Source organism: Epinephelus moara, chromosome 13, assembly GCF_006386435.1.
Source record: "Epinephelus moara isolate mb chromosome 13, YSFRI_EMoa_1.0, whole genome shotgun sequence".
Lineage (NCBI taxonomy): Eukaryota > Metazoa > Chordata > Actinopteri > Perciformes > Serranidae > Epinephelus > Epinephelus moara.
Window position 1 is genome coordinate 3,786,561 of NC_065518.1, and position 19,960 is coordinate 3,806,520.

A 19,960-nucleotide genomic window follows, 5' to 3' on the forward strand; every position below is an offset into this window, starting at 1 on the left:
CAAAGAGACACAAAATGACCTCAAAGAGACACAAAGGACCACAAAATGACCTCAAAGTGACAAGAGACACAAAATGACCTCAAAGTGACAAGAGACACAAAATGACCTCAAAGAGACACAAAATGACCACAAAGAGACACAAAATGACCAAGAAGAGACACAAAGGACCACAAAATGACCTCAAAGTGACAACAAAGAGACACAAAATGACCTCAAAGAGACACAAAGGACCACAAAGAGACACAAAATGACCTCAAAGAGACACAAAGGACCACAAAGAGACACAAAGGACCACAAAGAGACACAAAATGACAACAAAGAGACACAAAATGACCAAGAAGAGACACAAAATGACCACAAAGAGACACAAAGGACCACAAAGAGACACAAAATGACCTCAAAGAGACACAAAGGAACACAAAGAAAAACAAAGGACAACAAAGAGACACAAAACGACAACAAAGAGACACAAAGGACCACAAAGAGACACAAATAAAACAAAAATAAAAGACAGCAGTTGACGAAGACAACTTCTCTGTGACTGATGAGAAATGTTCTTCAGAAATGTTCCAAAATTGTCCTCACTTAATGAAACGTCCTCATTTTTCAAAAATGTCATTAGTTTCCAAACATGTACGCCCTTTTTAGAAATGTCCTCTCTTCTTAAAACATCTGTATGTTTTTAAGCCCCCCCCTCCAAAATGTCCCCTGCAGGACTTCTCACAGTCATCAGCAGATTGAATATAAGACAGCAGCTGATGAAGACAAGTTCACTGTGACTGATGAGACATGTTCTTCAGAAATTTCCCCAAATTGTCCTCACTTATCAAAAAAAGTCCACATTTCCAAAAATGTCCTTACTTAATGAAACGTCCTCATTTTTCAAAAATGTCATTAGTTTACAAAAATGTCCTCCCTTTTTAAAAAATGTCCTCCCTTTTTAAAAAATGTCCTCCCTTTTTAAAATCGTCCTCACAGTGAAGGTCTCAAACCACTCCGTCCTCACAAAGACAGAAGAACACACCAACAGTGAAACATGCGTGTCCTCGTCCACAAACCCGAGTGGATCCACACACACTTGGACAAACACACACCAGCGTGGACACACACATACACACACTGTTTCCCAGCAGAGGCACCCAGCTGCATCTATTATGGTCTGGCAGGTTGCCTGGGAAACCTTTTAGGCCTAACAGGTTGTGATTAGATGCAGCCGTGCAGCCGCTCTGCTCACTGTGATAAAGCACCGCTGTCACCTGCTGCTGGTATCAGGCGACAGGTGGCCTCCTGGTGACCGAGAGCGACCTGTAACTGAGAGGTCACAGGTCTGATCCCCGCAGCACATGTCCGCTCGCTGTGTGTGTGATCGGTGTTTAACAGCTCTGAGAACAGTTTGAAAACACCTGTAAATCTCTGTGTTGAGTGATGATGTGGAGGTAATGGTCATCTGTGTGTGTGTGTGTGTGTGTGTGTGTGTGTGTGTAGGTGGGGATGGTGTGGTCGGCTCCGTGGCTCTGAGGATCGTGATGGGCAGCTGGTGGCTCTTCACACTCATCGTGTGTTCGTCGTACACCGCCAACCTGGCAGCGTACCTCACTGTGTCACGCATGGACCATGCAATACGGTAAGGTTCACACACACAAACACACACACACACACACACACACACACAGATTTGTATGACTGAGCTCACCCTGACATTAACAGTTTACTGCGTGTCTGCAGACAGGAGCGGTGTAAATATGAATGAATTATTCAGAGATGAACAGATGATGCTCTCTGAACAGACACCAGCAGCGTCTGAACTGTTTCAGTTGCTTGATGACACTTGGCTGAAACTTTACTTGTTGTCAGAGTCATAACTCCAATCACAAGTCATATCAGTGGTATCAACATCTCCAATATCCACCGTTTATAGATGATATAAAAATGTGTTTGTGTAGCATCTGATCGTGGCTCAGTTTCAGATGAAGTATCAAACTGATCCAGGTGTGTGTTGTGTGTTCAGTGCTAAGAAACGTTTCATGACACAGATTTGCCAAAATGTAAAGAGAAAGGCTGCAGACTGAAAACATGAAGGTGTGGACAGATTTGGAGACGTTCACTGAGGTTCAGTTTTGACCGAGCTTGAGATTTTTAGCAATCCTCTAAGTTTAGCGCAGCTCCACTGTGCCACATGGATCTGATGAACTTGGGTACGTCATCAAGTTTGATGTCTGCAGACTATGCGATGACAGCGCCTACTGAATCACAGGCTACAACGTACGATGCAACAGCTTCACATACTGAGTGCACAAGGACGCTACACAGGTTATTACTTCTCCAACTGTGAAGCACAGCATAGAGGCTCACATTATTAAAATTATTATTATCAATAATATAATCAGGAAAATGTCTGAAAAAAATGTTCATAAAGTCTCAGAAAATGTTTTGATAAATGTCCCAAAAACATTAAAATGTCCTAAAAAATGTTAATGAAATGTCCGAAAATATTTTTCAAAAGTTAGAAAAAATGCTGATGAAATGTCCGAAAATATTTTTCAAAAGTTAGAAAAAATGTTGATGAAATGTCCAAAAATATTTTTCAAAAGTTAGAAAAAATGTTGATGAAATGTCCAAAAATATTATTAAAAAAAGTTAGAAAAAATGTTGATAAAATGTCCAAAAATATTTTTAAAAAGTTGGAAAAATGTTAATGAAATGTCCAAAAATATTGTTAGAAAGTTAGAAAAAAAATTGATGAAATGTCGGAAAATATTATTAAAATGTCCGAGAATAACCCAAAGTTCTGTGGGCACTATATACTGCAGTGTGTCTGTGTTTGCTAGCTGCTAGGTGTCTCATCTGGCAGCTGTAGCTCCACCTCTATATCCCTCTATGTTTCGACCTTCTTTACGCGATCATGAGCTATATCTGTCTGTTTGGGTTTAGTGCTGATCAGTGCGTCATCTCATGCTGCCTTTCTATTGGTTGGTTAGTAGACATAGGTGGTAACAGCAGTCACACTGTCAGAATTTTATCCCAGGCTGTCTTTGATCACAGACCGTGACAACAGCCATCCTTGAACCTCTTTCACTGCCACGTCCAAAGATATCTCCACGTTTCGTTACTGTTGGTCATCTTTCATCTGGGACAGCCCAAAATCACACAGTGGATACCAGGCTTAACTCAGGCCATTATAGGAGGCAGGTGAAGTCCACCACACTATTGTACCATGTGACCCTCACAGACAGCTGAGTGTGTGTCGGCGCCGTACAGCAGTAAATCAGACAGTAAATAAACAGTGAGCTGCTCTCTGCCACTCCGTCTTCATCAGCTCGACTGGAGGAAGTTCATTTAGTCTTTATGACCTCTGAGGTCACAGTCTGGGCTCGGAGCTCTAACGCACAGCTGAGTGGAGTCCAACAGGACGAAGTTTATGATGTTCAGGCTTTTAGAGACTTCACAGTGTGCAGCTGATCCCCCAGGAGGAGGTGATATTTATCATCGATCCCTGTGGAGAAATCAGGTCATCGCAGCGGTGGAGGTGATTCAGCAGTCGACAGAGGACCTAATGAAACAGAAGGACACATACACAGTTTGATCAAAGAATCAGATGTTAAACATGAGATGTTTACTCTTTCTAGACACCACACGTCCTGTCATTCTGAATTTGTCCTGGTGCTTTTGTGTGGCTCTTTGTTGGACAGTTGATAGTGAAGACGGAGAGAGAGGTGGGAGGACCTGCAACAAACGTCCCCGGCTGAAATCGAACTGCACACACTTACTGATCATCATTTGAAAAGCTCAGCATCTCTCTATTTATGCTCTCAACAAATAACTTACGTGAGACAACTAGGATTTGTCCCCAGGTTCATTGTAAACTCTGACTTACCTGTGATTCAGAGTCTGAGCCAGGTTTGCCTACACATGGTTCTCAACATTGAGGTGGTCAAGCCGGTGGCTAGCAGCTAACAGTGCTAACAGCATTACCAGTACTGATGGAGCTGATAGTTTTGTATATGTGTTGTATATGGTAGCTTTAAGTAAAATATTTGAGTCCTTCTTCCACCTCTGTCCAGTTGTTACAAGCAGCTAACACAACTTTTCTCTGTAAGTCATTATTCAAACCTGATCAGCCTCTGTGGCGGTTCATTAGTAGAGAACGTGTTGGCTGTGTTCTGTCCACATGAAGCATCTCTGAGCGATGACCTGTCTTCTAAGCTTCCCTCCCAGCGAGATGACTGACTCAACCCAACATGTCCGACACTCCACAGCAGCATGCCGTTAATTGCTCATCAGACTCAGCACTTTCTCACATATTTGTCTGATTGTTAATCTTCAGGAGGCGCCTGAAAAAGATCCTCTCATATCACCTCAAAAGAAAAGCTCCATATCATCTGTACCAGAACAAACCCACGAGTCGAAGGTGTGAAGTGGAAGAAGTTGAGCTGATGTAGTTATACATTTAGAAGGTGGACGGTTCAAATTAAAATAAAAAAAAGCCCTTAGCTTGAATATTTCTCCATAAAGAAATGACACCACAGCGTCTGAGTTCAAGCATTTAATGCAGTTGAAGAAGCAGAAAGTCTCTGCTCTGAACTCTCAGTCGGTCTCACATTTAACCCTCCTGTTGATAGCGAAGAACACACTGACCTTAACTCTGCTTCTGTGGGAAGCTGTCGTGTTTTCTGCAGCTCTGCTGATGCTCTCAGTTAAAGAGAGGAAAGTTTTGAAGTGGTTTAAATAGGATTTTTAGGATTTCATGTACAGCTTCACACAGTTTGGTGTCCTGAATAAAAACCTATACATTTAGTGGAATTTACATGGATGTAACATGAAACCTCTGGAGGATGAAATATGTGTTTGCAGTGCTCCCAAATACCGCCTTTCAACCACTTATCCAAAGCCAGGTCTCGGGCAAAGCACCCCAGATGTCCCTCTCCCCAGCAACACTCCTGGAGGACCCCGAGGTGTTCCTGGGCCAGATGAGATATGTAATCCCTCCAGTGTGTTCTGGGTCTGCCCCAGGGCCTCCTACAAAGGGGGACGTACCCGGAACATCTCTAACAGGAGGCGCCCAGGAGGATCCTGATCAAATGTTGAACCACCTCAACTGACCCCTTTCGACTCTGAGCTCCCTCTGGATGTCCAAGCTCCTTACCCTATCTCCAAGCAAGCCCACCCACCCTTAGGAAGAAACTCATTTCGGCAGCCAAGACAGCCCAACAACGTCCAGAGCCGTCAGCATCTCAGGGCAAATTTCATCCTCACCTGGCGCCTTGCCACTGGGGAGCTTTTTGACCACCTCAGCGATATTGACAAGAGTTTCCACGAGTCTTACGGCTCTGCCTTCTCCACGGAGGACATGACAGCCAGGTTCAGGAGTTCCTGAAAGTGCTCCTTCCACCCCTCCACAGTATCCCCAGTCCCGGTCCTTCTCTGCTGAGGCTTCTGACAGTTTGCCAGAACTTCGTTGAGGCCAACCGAAGTGCTTCTCCATAGCCTCCCTGAACTCCTCTCACACTCGTGTTTTTGCTTCAGCGACTGCCGCAGCTGCAGCCAATCCGGCCAAATGGTACCGCAAGAGCCCCAAATGTAAATTGATCCACTGCTGAAAATAAAGCAGGCAGGAGGGGTGGTGGATGGGTCCAACAACCACTGATTTTGACCCAGGAAAGCAGTGTTCACTTCCTGTAAGATTGTAGAGCCAAACCCTGATCTTTTGTCCTAAACCCAACCATGTGTGTGTGTTGTTGAAGGGAAAAAAAAAAGTAAATTCATGTTGTTGTTCCGACGCAGTGCTTTTATTTTGAAAGAGACTGTATACAAACTGTACATTTTCTGTAAAAACAGAAGTGTATTTTGAAAACAGACAATGCATGTAACAGGCTGAAGTTGACACGGCGTCCCAGAACGTCAACAACCAACACACCCAGGGTACCTTGGACGTCATATGTGGACGTGGAAAGTCCATGACCAAATGTCAATATGTGACGAGGTCGGAGTGAGAATGTGTTGAGTGAGCAGCTGTCTAAAAGTACAGCGTTAAAGACTCTCTTTCGTTCCCTGAGCTTCACTTTGCGCCACATGAACGTCCAATCAGCAGCTTTCATCACAGTGAATCACCTGAACCTGTGTCAGTTCAGATGGACTGCAATTTGATGTTCCAGACAGGCAGTGATAAACACAGACCTCCAGGTATGATTTGTGTTTTACAGGATAAAAACCTATAATTCCATCACCAGGAAAACAAGAAAAGTTACAGATAAAAACCTGTGGAAATGTTTCTAACCTGCCTCCGCCATCTGCCACCTGTCTCTACGTGTTCCAGTACCCACACTACCAAACCACTGAGCATAACAGAAAAGATCTACATGGTATGTCCCAATACATAGTGCATCAAATTTAGTATGCCAAAAATACCAGGACCAAGCTGCAATAATGGATCACCAGTTTGAGCAGTAATAATAGGAATACTAATGTTTAAGTGAACAAAATAATCATAAACGCACAACAAAAAGGACAAAACTATAGAAATGACAATGACAGAGATGGTGAGGATAATATGTTAGAATCTACAATGAGTTCAGTTTTAACTTTAAAGTTAAAGTACACACATTGGAAAGTAACAACAGCAGAGCTCTCCGAGTTGATCTTCATCTCTGACGAACTCCACAACACAAAAATTCAAATATGTCTGAATACCCAACACATCATTACCAAAGATATGTCTGCCTATTGATACATTAAAAAAAAATACAGTACACGACATTACCCTGTTACCCATGAATCGCTCTGCACTTACGTTAGCTAGCTAATGCAAAATCTCTGCAAGACACTTATCCACAATGACGGGGTGAACTAGTTAGCTAACATTTAGGTGACATATTTGTTTAATAAGTTAGCTTTATTATTATTATAATTATTATTATTCCAAATATACGGGTATTCTTGAAGATCATTTTGTAACTTTTAACCTTAACAGAGGCTTAAAGTTAACTTTTAAATTTTACCGTAACCAAGGGTGAAGCTAACGCACCTAGCCACGCTACAACTGCTGTTTACTGAGCAGCTGCAGGTAAACGTATCTCTTAGTGAAACTCAGTTTTATACAGTAAATGTAGGAGGACGTCTCTGCTCCGTCTCTCGTTAAGCTCAAGTGTCCTTGGCCTGAAAAACGTTGAAGATTTAGATCGATATTTTGCACCTGCTACATTTAGTCTCCAAACATTCTTGGTTCAATTTTACCTCTTAAATGATTCTTGATTTACATGGTGAAAGATAATTTATTATAAGAATTGTAAAAATTCCCGTTTATCAAGCATAGATTTGGCATATTGCACTTGATTATATGTAGTAGTACAACTTATCAACTTGCTAGGGCGCTAGCTAGCTAACGCTGTTTGCTTATTAACACCTTGATCATAATAGAATATGTTAACTTTAACCTTTGCTCACTTTAGAAATGCCACCACAAGAAAACAACCTTCGCTGATGTTAACTTACAGCCAATAACTTGTTTAGATCAGTTCCCATCTGCATCCAGGCAGGGAAAATGAAAGGCTTGCTAACATTACCGATGTAGCTAACGTAGGTAGCACGCCAGCTATGGGTGATCACTGACAGGTAGAAACAAACATGTATGATCCATTGTTCGTTTGATGATCTAAACATTCTTGGTTCTTGACCCCAGCTGGTACACAGACAGATGTGTTTGGATATGTTTTTAATGACAGATGGAAATTTTAATGAAATGAATAGTTATAAAAGAACAGTTTAGTCCACATTCACTTTGCTACCAGTGTTAATTTTGGTTGATTTTTGCCTCATGAGGGACAGGCTGGTAAACTCCAGGAAGAGATATTCTGATGTAAATCTGTAAGCCCCCAGTCTGGTGACGTCATCTTAATATTTTCTTTATAAAACTTCCATCAGAGCCGCAGTGGATGTTTTACAGCTGGTTTCAACAGGCTGAGATTTTTTTGATCAAAACTAAAAAATGCAATAAATAAATAAAAGTGCTTAGAAAAAACTTTGAGTGATAGATATTGTCTCCACCTTTTCATGTTTGAAGCTCTTTTTAATCCATAAATATTGCTGCGTGACAGTAATGTAAAGTGTGTGTTCATTAAACCCAGCTGGGTGTCGAGGTGTAAGTGGTGTCAACAGGGCTGATGAGTTTTGGCCTCCCGGCCAGCGTTACAGGCAGACGATCAAAAGAAGCATTTTATTTCTCCCCTTTTTTGTTTCACCCCAAATAAAACCCCAAAGAGTAGAAGAACATCAAAGTCCGAAGCATCTTTTTATCTTTGATTCAACCATCATGCCCCCCCCTGTGTGTGTGTGGGCCCGCTGGATTACACGACGCTCAGCTTAGATTTCATGTTCAAAGAGCCAACAGCTCTATTTAGAGTCCAGACCGAGACACACGGGCCTCTGAGGCCAAACCAACGTCCTGCCAGAGAGCAGCGTCTGATCGGCCCAGCCTTTTTGTGTTCATATTTCAGCTCCAACGTCATCCGTGAACATTACAGAGGGCACTGAAGGCAGCGTTGGGGCTTTAAAGTCATCGCCCCGCCGGGACTGCACCAAAAAGCTGCGCACAAATTTCAGACAGGAAGAAAACACAAACACAAAAAGCAGACAAAATAATTTCTTTCTCTCTATGCATCTTGGTCGGAGATGGAGTTTCTGAGCTCCAGCAGTGAGAAGAAGTGAAGATTTGGTTCTTGGTGAGTTTGGAGGATCGCCGTGTGTGAGGTTGGATCAGAGGCTGCGTTCATGTCACAGGGCTTAACACACAGTTCAGATTTTTCCCGGACCTCACCTTCCTGCCCAGACTGTTCACATTCATGTTTGAAGTATTCAACATCAGTGTGAACGGATCTTTGCTCTAAAAACAGCTCACCAATAACGTCTCACACACATGCAGCCTGGAAACAACAACAAAACATGTCACGTGTGAGACACAGACATGTTTTACACCAGGTCTTAAAGCCTCAGTGAACTCAGACAGCAGAAGTTGTAGAAGTCGTGTTTTTCTGTAGGTGTCTTTGAACACGCACAGTTCCAGCAGCTCACTTTAAGTTTTCTATATCCTGCTGTTTCTCTTCACTTTGTTAAAAGTCAGGACGACTTCTTCCGCACAGCTCTGACAGACTGATAAATGCACCGTCGTCTCTTTAAATGTCTTCTGAGTAGGAAAGTAATGCGTTTCTCTCAGGCTTGAATGCATGAGCACACACTCGACACAGCTCAGGTACATCATCTTGTTTTTGCCAATTTATCTTGTGTATGAATAAATAATGTTATCTCTCATTTCCCATCTGAAGGGACACTGCAGACACCTCCGTCCTCCTCTTCCTCCCTCCTCCTCTGAGAATCAAATCCAAGCTGACATTTTCATCAGCAAATCCCCGGCACGCTACTCCGTGAAGGGCGATTCATTCGAGAGCGCTGAGAGTAAATGCTAAGTGAGACCAGGCTTTTATAGACATTCAATGAATGCAGAAGTGGAGATTTGCATATGATGTGGACTTCTTTAAAGCCTCCTGAGGCAGAGAGTCATCTGCCCCCTGACTGACGACCATCGACATCCCTGTGTGCAGCCTGTCATTACTACAACATAACAGGCCGTCAGACAGATGAACGGAACCTGGTCTGCTCTGACGTAAAGCTGCTCGTCGTCTGTTACATAGAAGGTTTTTATGAATCATGATGTCCATCTGTCTCACTGCAGCGGATCAGACTGAATGAAACATGCAGGATATTAACGCATGGTTCAACGTTTGTAAAATCCATGTTAGCATCAGCTACGGTGCTAATTTCCTCTTTTAAGAAACTTTTTTTTTTAACCCTTCAAGCGGAGAGCCTCATGCAGCAATGCATCCAAATCTGTTGTTAAGCCTGGTACACACTGTAATTTTGGGCTGTCCCAGACGAAACATGACCAACATGAAAGACACATGGTGATAGCTTAAGTTTTTGGGTTTAGTTATGATGGTCAGGGGGAATGTGTCAGGTGTATATGTGTGTGTGCGTGTTGTGATATCCAGAGGTGTAAAAAGATAAAAAAAAAAAAAAAAATCATCTCCTCGCTGAAGGACTGTACTCAGAACCAATTTTTTGGAGTGCCGCCACTTTCCATCTCCATTTTTGTGCGACTTGATGCTTTTCAAACTCCAGTGTTTCCTCTTGTCGCTCTGTTCTTCTAAAAACAAAGTTATTTGATCTCAAGTGGTTCCAAACAACAGCAGACCTGAAAAATACCTCGCACACTGCCTGCAGAGAGCAGAGGGAAAATAGAAAGAGGCGGCGGCGGTGGCACTAAGAACATGACGGGGAAAATAAAGATGTACCCGTATATACACAGAAACACATTTATAGGAAATCAGTGGAAAAAAGGAATCCAGTAAAATGTATTTGTTATTTACTGCAGGATATTGTTCACTCTGAGCTGCAGATTAGTGAACTTTATTTTATTGAATCAAATACAAGCCAGGATGAGGACGCACGGAGGTCAGCCACAGTCAAATACCTACAGAGGGTAAGATAGGTGCTAAGAGACCAGCTCAATGGGAGGAATAAGACCCAAGCTATCAACATGTACCAGTCATCAGATACCCAGCAGGAATAGTGAGCTGGCCACAGGAGGAGATGGATGCCACTGATGTCAGGACACAAACCCTCCTCACAGTGCATGGAGGGTTCAATCCAAAGTCCAGCACCCCAAGACTCTGTGAGCAACAGAAAGATGGAGGGTAAGGATCAGTGAGTGTCAGCGCCATGACTGAGGATGAAACAAGTAGCATCCAAGTATGTCAGGAGGATGGCCCCCCAGGATGACCTGCTCAGAGAGTGCCTCAGGCAGCACAAGACAGAGGGTGATGAGGAAGAAGAAGATATATCATTAAAGACCAAACCCCTCCATGTGATGTACCATTGGCAGATAGAAGAAGTGGCGGGCATCAAGAAATCCTACCAGTGGCTGGAAAAGGCCGACCTGGAGGACAGCACAGAGGCCTTGATCATGGCAGCACAAGAACAGGCCGTGGACATCAGATCCATAGAGGTAAGGGTCTACAACAGCAGACGGGACCCCTGAGACAGTTCAGCGTATAGTAGCAGGATGTGAGATGCAAGCTGGGAGTATACAAGCACGGGAGGAGATCGAGTCATTGAGCCAAGTATGTGCAACTCCTCTACCATAGGTGGAGATATGCCCCCTTTCAGCTTGTTAGTATTGGACCTTTTTCCTGTTGACCTATTACGTCACAGACCAAACAATGGACAAACAAGTTAGCTACGGTTAGCTAGCTGCTAACTGGTACCATGGTGGACAACTTTACAGCTCTGTACATTTGGTCCGTCCAAAAAGTCACGGCTCTGGATGTAGATTTCTGAATGTTGTTACCGGCTTCTTCTTCTCTTACACATTTAATGCTATTGGACTTCCGGGTCAAAGCCCGGGGCGGAAACTGTGGAGCATGCTCAGAGCGCCTCGGCCAGTTTGGGTCTGATTGACAAGCAGGAGTCACATGATCTGGGTGTGTTAGTCCCACTGTGACACATTCACTTTAGGACAATTTCAGTCACACTAACATGTTTACACGGATTTTAAAAGTCTGGTTTTAGTCGGACTGATACAATAAATCCATTTTCTCTGATGTCATGCAACGGCACTGATTACTGCTGTACACTGTTCAGAGGCGGCTGCAGCCCGGCGCTTCCTGTGTTCAGGAGCAGGGACCATGAGGCATCTTGTTGAGGTCAGGATGTGTGGACAGTTAAATCATTGGAACCCATGGATCACCAGAACCATCCGGAAACATGGACAATTATAAAGCAGCAGCAAAAAAGGACTTGATCACAGCTCACAAGCTAAAGGAGCTATTGGGATCACATTTCACTGGAGTCTGTATAATTCCATGTGACAAACAAATGATTCCGCGACACCAGGGATCGGCACACCAGGGGCCCCGCCCTTTCCTGCTGCCCGGCACACAATGCACCCGACCCTGATTTCTATCCCTGCGGGTGGTGGGCCCACAGGGCGACGGCTCAATGTTATTACTTTGGGCTGAGCCCGACCGAGCCCCATGACCTAAGGCCCGGCCACCAGACGCTCGCTGGCGAGCTCTCCCCCTGGGTCTGGCTCCAGGAGGCGGCCCCGGTTTCCCCATACCAGGCGAGGTACTCTTCTCCCGAGTGGTCTGCTTCATCGAAGGTCTCTGAATCGCTCTTAGTCTGGTCCCTCACCCGGGACCACTTTGCCTTGGGAGACCCTACCAGGGGCTATTAGCCCCAGACAACACAGCTCCCAGGTTCACAGGGACACACAAACTCCTCCACCGCGTTAAGGCGGCGATTCTCGGAGGAGGTGGTTCAGGCATCTGATCAGGATCCTCCTGGGCGCCTCCCGCTGGAGGTGTTCCGGGCACGTCCCACCGGTAGGAGGCCCCGGGGCAGACCCAGAACACGCTGGACGGATTACATATCTCGTCTGGCCTGGGAACGCCTTGGGGTCCTTTGGGGTGCTTTGCTTGGCCTGGTGCCCCCACAACCCGGCCCCGGATAAGCAGATGAAAATGGATGGATGGATGGATGGATGGATGGATGGATGGAAATAAATGATTGATTGATGGACTAATTGAAACTGATAAGACGTTTCCCCATTCAGCAGGAGGCTAGCTTTAACTGGAGGTGTGACATCAGTTGGAACAAAGGGTTCATTCGTCATATCTGCTGGATTTGAGGTCCATCCAAATATTTTTTTCTCAGCAACAATAGAGACTAAGAAAATCAGTTTTTAGAAATGTCCATGTGAATTCTTTTAGACAGATGTGCTTGGTGTGAAACAGCGTTAGTATCTGGCATGTTTCTAAAAGAACAGTTTGTTTTAAACTCAGTAGTCTATAGCAGATAAATGGTAATAGTTTTTTATTGGAGCTTTTATTCATGTTTTCACAGAGAATCAAACAGGAAACAGGAGTGAAGCCCAGAACTACGAATGAAATGAATAAACCAATATTAATTTAAAAATGAACAAAAGCAGCTCTGATGAAAGATGAATGTCCACCTGCAGATGAATATAAAGTTAATTCCACATAAATAAATTGCTCTGTTGTTAATGTTTATTGAATGATGATGCTGAATCGAACAGCCGCCCTGCAGGCACACACAGACTGTATTGGATTCCATACATCCACCTGCTGCAAATCCAATTAGACTTCATCTCTAACCTCCACCAGCGCCGCAATTATCTCATTAAGACTCCGCTGTTATTAACGTTTGAGTTGACACCGTCCTGACAGCAGCTGTGATCAGTCAGCTCCACGTGCACGAAAACACGGGTTGAAATTAATATGAACATTAAGAGAAAATCTAATTTCAACACAACAAACATCACGTGACTGAAAAAGTGTTCAGCTGCAGGGAACAGGTCATGTTTCATGTGTCAGATTTCCTCGTCTTCAGCGAACCAGAACCTCCAGTTAGAACCGGAGCTCCCACTTATGGAGGCGCACCACCTGACGGGTCCCATCAGTGTCCAAACAGCAGGCAGGAAACATCTGCTGCACTAATGTGTCGTCTCTGTCCTGTCATTATAACACATCGCTTGTTAGCTTTAGAGGATGTGAAGGCGTTAACGCTGACGCACATGTTCAGTCTGTCCTGACCATTTACTGTGTCACTTCCTGTCTGAGTCTGGTGTTGGTTCCTTTTTTAAAGCATCTTCTCCTGATTGACTTTTCATTTCTGTCAGTTTATTTTCTTAAAGTTTTTCCACTGATTCTGTTCATCTCTGCAGCAGCACCCTGAAAAAGATCCTAAATTTATCTGATGATGTTTTAAAATTCACATCAAGGTGTCTGTGTGTCTGCGAGTGTTCATAGTTTGTGTCTGGTCATTATCATCAAAAATAAGAAGTAACACAAACTTCCAAGCAAATCAGTCCAACCCAGAATAAATGTTGGTGTAGAGCATTTCTGCAAATCACTAATATGTTTCATTTGCACATCATTATGTTGCAGATACACTGAAACTTTACATGTCTTTACATCTAAACAATGCGGAGGTTATCATGTACTAAACTAAACTACATAAGCCCCGTCTCCACCAAACCCTTTCAGTCCAGCACCTTTGGAACCAGCAGTAAGCCTTCAGACATGGTACCTAGACCCTCGGTCTGTTCAGACAGTCCTCTTAAATGTGGGCGGGGTTGTTGTCACTCACTGCTCCGTCCAGCACTCGCTGTATTTCCTCATCAGCGGTGACACAGATGGAAGTCTGCACCTGGTTTATCGTCCACAGAACGAGGCTGCACGCCCACATTTTCAGAACAAAATAGAACAGGCTGCAGTGAGAGTCTCTCTCCATGGGATATTTAAAAATAGCAGCTTTGTGCATTTAGTCCTTCTCAGGCAAGCTCAGGGGTTTAGTGTTGCTGTAGCCCACAGGAAGTGAGGAATCAGAATCAGAATCAGTTTATTTGCCATTTGCAGAAAAACTGCATCGGAAATGAGTTGCAAGAGCTCAGCATAAAAATACATGAATAACAGTAGACAAGGTTAAAAAAACAATGAATAAATACATAAATAAGAGTAATAAAAAGACAGGTGCCCCCATAGATCAACCGACATTCACTTTGGACAAAGTGCATGAATATAAAGTGCATTATTTATACACAAGTACAAGAAATATAAAGCATACACCATACATTGTTAAGTATGTGATATGAAGTTGTTAAGGCTACGCACAGCACTGGGAAAGAAACTATTGGCAGACCGAGAGGAAGAACATTTGGTAGAACGATAGTGTCTGCCGGATGGAAGAAGAACAAAAAGACCAGCACCAGGGTGACCAGTAGGGTCGTTTACAATACCTAAGGCGCGGGACAGAAGCCTAGAGCCATAAATGACATCAGCATCTGACAGGTCAGCACCAGTGGTCCTGCGGGCGGACCAAATGACTCTGTTTAAGGATTTTCGGTCCTGTACAGTTAGATCACCAAACCACACTGTAAGCGAGGAGGTAAGGATGCTTTCAATCACGCAACGATAGAAATTTGATCAAATCTGGCAGTTTAAGGTGAATTCCTTTAATTTGCGCAGAAAGAAAAGCCGTTGCAGTGATTTTTTGAGATGATCAGTGATAGTGACACCAAGAAATTTAAAACTACTCACCATCTCAACCTCCGTGCTGTTTATGGTGAGAGGGGGGTGGGATTCATTCTTGCGGCCAAAGTCAATAACAGCTTCCTTTGTTTTGGAAGCATTTAAGATTAGAATGTTGTTCTCACTCCACTTCACTAAATTTTTTACCTCAGATCTGTAGTGTGACTCGTCATTTGAGTTTATCAGGCCAATGACGGTTGTATCGTCAGCATAGAATACATGACCTTCACATAATCCGCTCCAAATTAATCTATATTTTTAAAGTCATTACTAAAAGTGTGTGTCATATAAAAACTAAAGTGATGGTCAAAGTTGTCACAGTGAAATTTAAGGTGTGCTGATGGATTCACGTCATCAACTCATGCATTGAGTAACATTACAAGTTAACGTTCCACCTTAAAAGTTGCCGGCAGTCGGCCCAGTGAATGAAGTTATTTTTTTCTCTTTCATTTTATAGTTGTAGTTTACTGATGTATGAACAGAGGTTACATAAAACCAGAGTGACCGTCCTCTACTGACCAATCAGACTGCAGGGTTTCTAGCTCCACCTTTTAGTACCAGATCTGTGTGCTAGGTACTCCAACAGAGGGGGGACCAAACATGGGGACGCTAAGGAACGCTTCTGTTGGTACCATCCACAACTTTTCACTGTGGAAACAGAAGAAATGTGCACTGAACTGAACCCTACAGCTTGGTGGAAACGGGTCGATAGTCATGGTTAGAAAAGATCATGTTGTGGCTTAAAATATGCAGGTTGGGGGCAAAATCATCAGTGAAAACGCAGCAATGTCTCAGTAAAAATGCTCAAACAAAATATTTTGCCTCAAAAAACATAATTTCTCTGGACTCCACACAAACTTAAAACCTAGAAATCTGTCACATAAAGTTTTATTTTAGTTTTACAGACACTTTTTTATCCAAAATCTAAGTCAAGTACTGTAAATGATCCAAACACTATGAAACAACATAGAAACCACATAAAAACATCATTTTTGATTTTGAACAGAGCTGTTAGCTTCAGTGATTTTCAGATTTTTATTGTTCATATATAAAGAACATTATTCTTTTTCTCTACATGTCGGAGTTTTAAAATTCACTTTAAATTTTTAGGGTTAGGTCTATCAAAGAATCTGTTTTTATTCTTTTTTGGTTTCATCTTTACTTTTGTTTATTAGATCTGTTTTTATTCTTTTTTGGTTTCATCTTTACTTTTGTTTATTAGAGAATCGATATTCTTCCTGATGTTTGTTTTGATGGATCCGACGCTGCTGCTGTTCTGTTTTATTAAAATAAAATCCACTCTGCTGTTGAAACGTCTCGAGGCAGCTGCAGAAACTAATCAGTTGGTCTCGAGGGTGTCGTTGATTAAAACTAGTCTCCCATCTCTTCAGTGTCCACACGCTGCAGGTCTTTACAAATACAGGAGCTGACCTGTCATATCGATGCTCTGAAGAAAACTGTGATTATATTACAGTTTACAAGGTTATAGTCAGTTTTCTAGAGGGAATGAAGCTTTCAGTGTTTGAAGAGTCGTCTATGATCACTTATGACACATGTTTTAGACCAAAACACTTAAAACATGATGCAATATGTCACTGAAAATACAGGAACATAGAGTATAAACGTTACATCCATCCATTTTCATCCGCCTATCTGAGGCCGGGTCTTTGGGGGCAGCAGGCCAAGCAAAGCACCCCAGACGTCCCTCTCCCCAGCAACACTTTCCAGCTCCTCCTGGAGGATCCCGAGGTGTTCCCAGACCAGATGATATATAATCCCTCCAGTGTGTTCTGGGTCTGCCCCGGGGCCTCCTACCAGGGGGACGTGGGATTACATATCTCATCTGGCCTGGGAATGGCCTCGGGATCCTCCAGGAGGAGCTGGAAAGTGTTGCTGGGGAGAGGGATGTCATTCCAACAGTCTCCTCCCACTGTGCAGCTAACCAACGGAGGCTGAGAGAGTTGAGGCGACATAATCCAAAATTTTCAAAGTTTTCCAGTGTATGGCGTCGTAACTGAAGCTTCTTCATGGCCAAATCTCGACCCCTAAACCCTGCAGCTGCTGTGCTGTACACGTGGGCCAGAGCTGACCAATGTTTGATCACTTGGTGCCAGAACACAGAAGTTAACTGATGAACGAGTGAGGTGGAGACAGTAACAGTCCCTCCCATCTCTTTGTCATGTCCTCCAGGTCGTTCCAGGACTTGGCGCGGCAGATCGACGTGGACTACGGCACGGTGAGGGACTCGGCGGTCTACGACTACTTCAGGAACAAAGGCACCAACCCTCTGGAGCAGGACAGCACCTACGCAGAGCTGTGGAGGACCATCAGCAAGAACAACGGCATGGACTACTCCGTGTCCAGCCCGTCTGAGGGCATACGCAAGGTAAGACAGTGTGTGTGTGTGTGTGTGTGTGTGTGTGTGTGTGTGTGAGAGAGAGAGAGAGAGAAATCCAGGATAACAGATAAAGTTAGTCTTCTCTGTGTTGGCTGAACCAGGTTGAGAAGGTGCGACTAGGTGAAGTCAGGTGTAAGTGTTTTGGATAAATGCACGTTCTCTTTTTCTTCAACAGACCATGACACTGATCACACATTTAGGGCCCGTCCCAATACCCCCCCTTAGCTCTACCCCTTAGCCCTACCCCTTCATTTGTGCGTTCCCGCGAGGGGTAGTGGTGTCCCAATTCCTTTTTGCGTGTAGGGGTAGGGGGCATAACGAGGGGTAGTGGGTATGAAACTAGCCCTTCGGAGCGAGGGATTTCAGATGCTGACTTGCCAGCGAGGGGTAGACGTTGCCATGGCTACCACCGAGCAAGAGACGGGGAAAAAAGTTCATACATAGCTAACGTTACCATGGTCAGGTTGCTTGTTAGCTAGCTAGCTAGCTAGCTAGCTCGCACTATCTGGCGTCTGTCATCTGTCCTGTTTTGCAAAATTGTCGGACTTTTCATATTACGATAACACGCCAGCTAGTATAACTATGCTGCCTCGTGATGTTAGCTGGTTAGCTAGCTAGCAGAAGTCCCCTTTCATCTGTCGTTCATCAAACGAAGCATGATGAATGCGGCAAACGCGATCGGTAGGATGAATGAGACTCCATTGCAGATGCCGGTTGGAAATGTAGATGGCTCGCAGCTTCCTGTTTAAAATAGTTACGTATGCGTGAACGTAACCGACGCGGTGACGTAGTGAGTGGTGTCCCAATTCCTAGGGAAAGATTTCTACCCCTCGTTGCTTCATTTCGAGGGCCAAGGGGTAGTGGGCAAGAGGGGTATTGGGGTTGGGCTGAAAACGGAGGAGACGTGTGCAGCAGATTTTACTCTCATTGAGCAACAGCTAATTCTGGAAGTTTACGAAGAAGCAAAGCATATCATATGATTTGTGGTTTATTTATTTAGTTTACAGCGGTCACAGTGCTGTGACACGCTGCAGCGTCACTGTTAGGGATAACTAAGATGACGCTGGAGAAGGACGGGAAGTCAGCAAGGGGACATTTGCGACGTTATTCATTTTTCATTCGTTCCTTATCCTGCAGATTGTGGTGTCTCCTCAGGTGTTGCTTTCCGCCGCAGACACAAGTCTCTGCACTCTTTGCAAACTACTTTGTCACTGCAAACACAACTCTGAGCGCTTGGTACTATTACTGAGGGCAAACACTCACCTTGGGCTTCCAGAACTTGGCTACCCGTACATATGCTACCAGGGAGTGAGTGTTTTTGCCTTGCTGTTCTGGCACTGACCTGACGGCTGTCACTTGGTCAGCTTCGCTTCGTTATTGGTAGACATTAAGACATATGGACAATAACTGAAGACAAACTTCTGTCTGTCTTCCTCACTGAACTCAGAAACAACTCTCATCAACTGCCGTCCCCCACCTGGTCTCTTTCAAAATAAAAGCACTACGTCGTTACAACACTGCAAATTTACCTTTTTTTTTCTTTAACAACACATACGTGGTCGAGTTTAGGAAAAAAAGAACAGGGTTTGGCTTTATATATCTTACAGGAAGTGAACACCGGCCTCCCGGGTGAAAGTTGGTGGCTGTTGGACCCATCACCACCCCTCCTGCCTGCCCTACTTCTTATGCCTTAACTTTCATTGTTGTCCCGCTGCATTCCCCCGATGCTGCTGGGCACCGTTAAACAATAACAGCGACCGACCACATATCCTGCAAATGTGAGAGGACAGCTTTTTTCGTTTCGTTCTGACGCTGGAAGTTACTGAAGTGCAGTTTTCGATGACTTGGAGTGACAAGTTGATGGCAGCTGATTTGTGCCCGTCTGCCACTGACACATTCAGGAAAGTTTGTCACAGACTGCTGCTGCTGCTGCTGCGGGGTGCACGTGCAGCAGGCAGCTCTCCAGAAGTGGAGCCTGGCTGTTAGTTTCGGAAGCAGCTGGGTTTTCTATGAGCGGAGCGTTTTAAACGTCAGTATCAGTCGATCACGAAGCCAAAATCGTGATTGTGATTTATATTTGATTAATTGTGCCGCTTGAGTTCAGCGGGCAAGTTTCCAATCTCACATACCAGAGCATCAACAGGGAGAGGCTCAACAACTGTGTGTCTGCAGCTGTAACACACACACACACGTACATTTTAATTATATTTTGACGTGTAATTGCGGCTTCTCGCTCGAGCCTCTGAATCACGTTTGAGTTGTGACTTACGTGAATGAATGTCTGTCAGTCACAATAATGTGATCTGTGGTGTGAAGGAGAACAGTGTTTTAACTGGCTGTCACTCACTGTGAGTCCATTGTTGTCACCATCAGGTTTACACACACACACACACACACACACACA

General features: G+C 44.0%; 1 protein-coding gene across 2 annotated transcripts in view; it reads left to right on the top strand.

Annotated features, from left to right (window-relative positions):
- Nucleotides 1-19,960, top strand: part of grid1b (glutamate receptor, ionotropic, delta 1b) — an 827,749-nt gene that overhangs the window by 768,722 nt on the left and 39,067 nt on the right. For both annotated transcript variants that reach the window (XM_050059333.1, XM_050059332.1), the window contains exons 13-14: nt 1,486-1,624; nt 17,349-17,544. In XM_050059333.1, the coding sequence (XP_049915290.1) occupies nt 1,486-1,624; nt 17,349-17,544 (335 nt within the window). The remainder of the gene's footprint in view (nt 1-1,485; nt 1,625-17,348; nt 17,545-19,960) is intronic.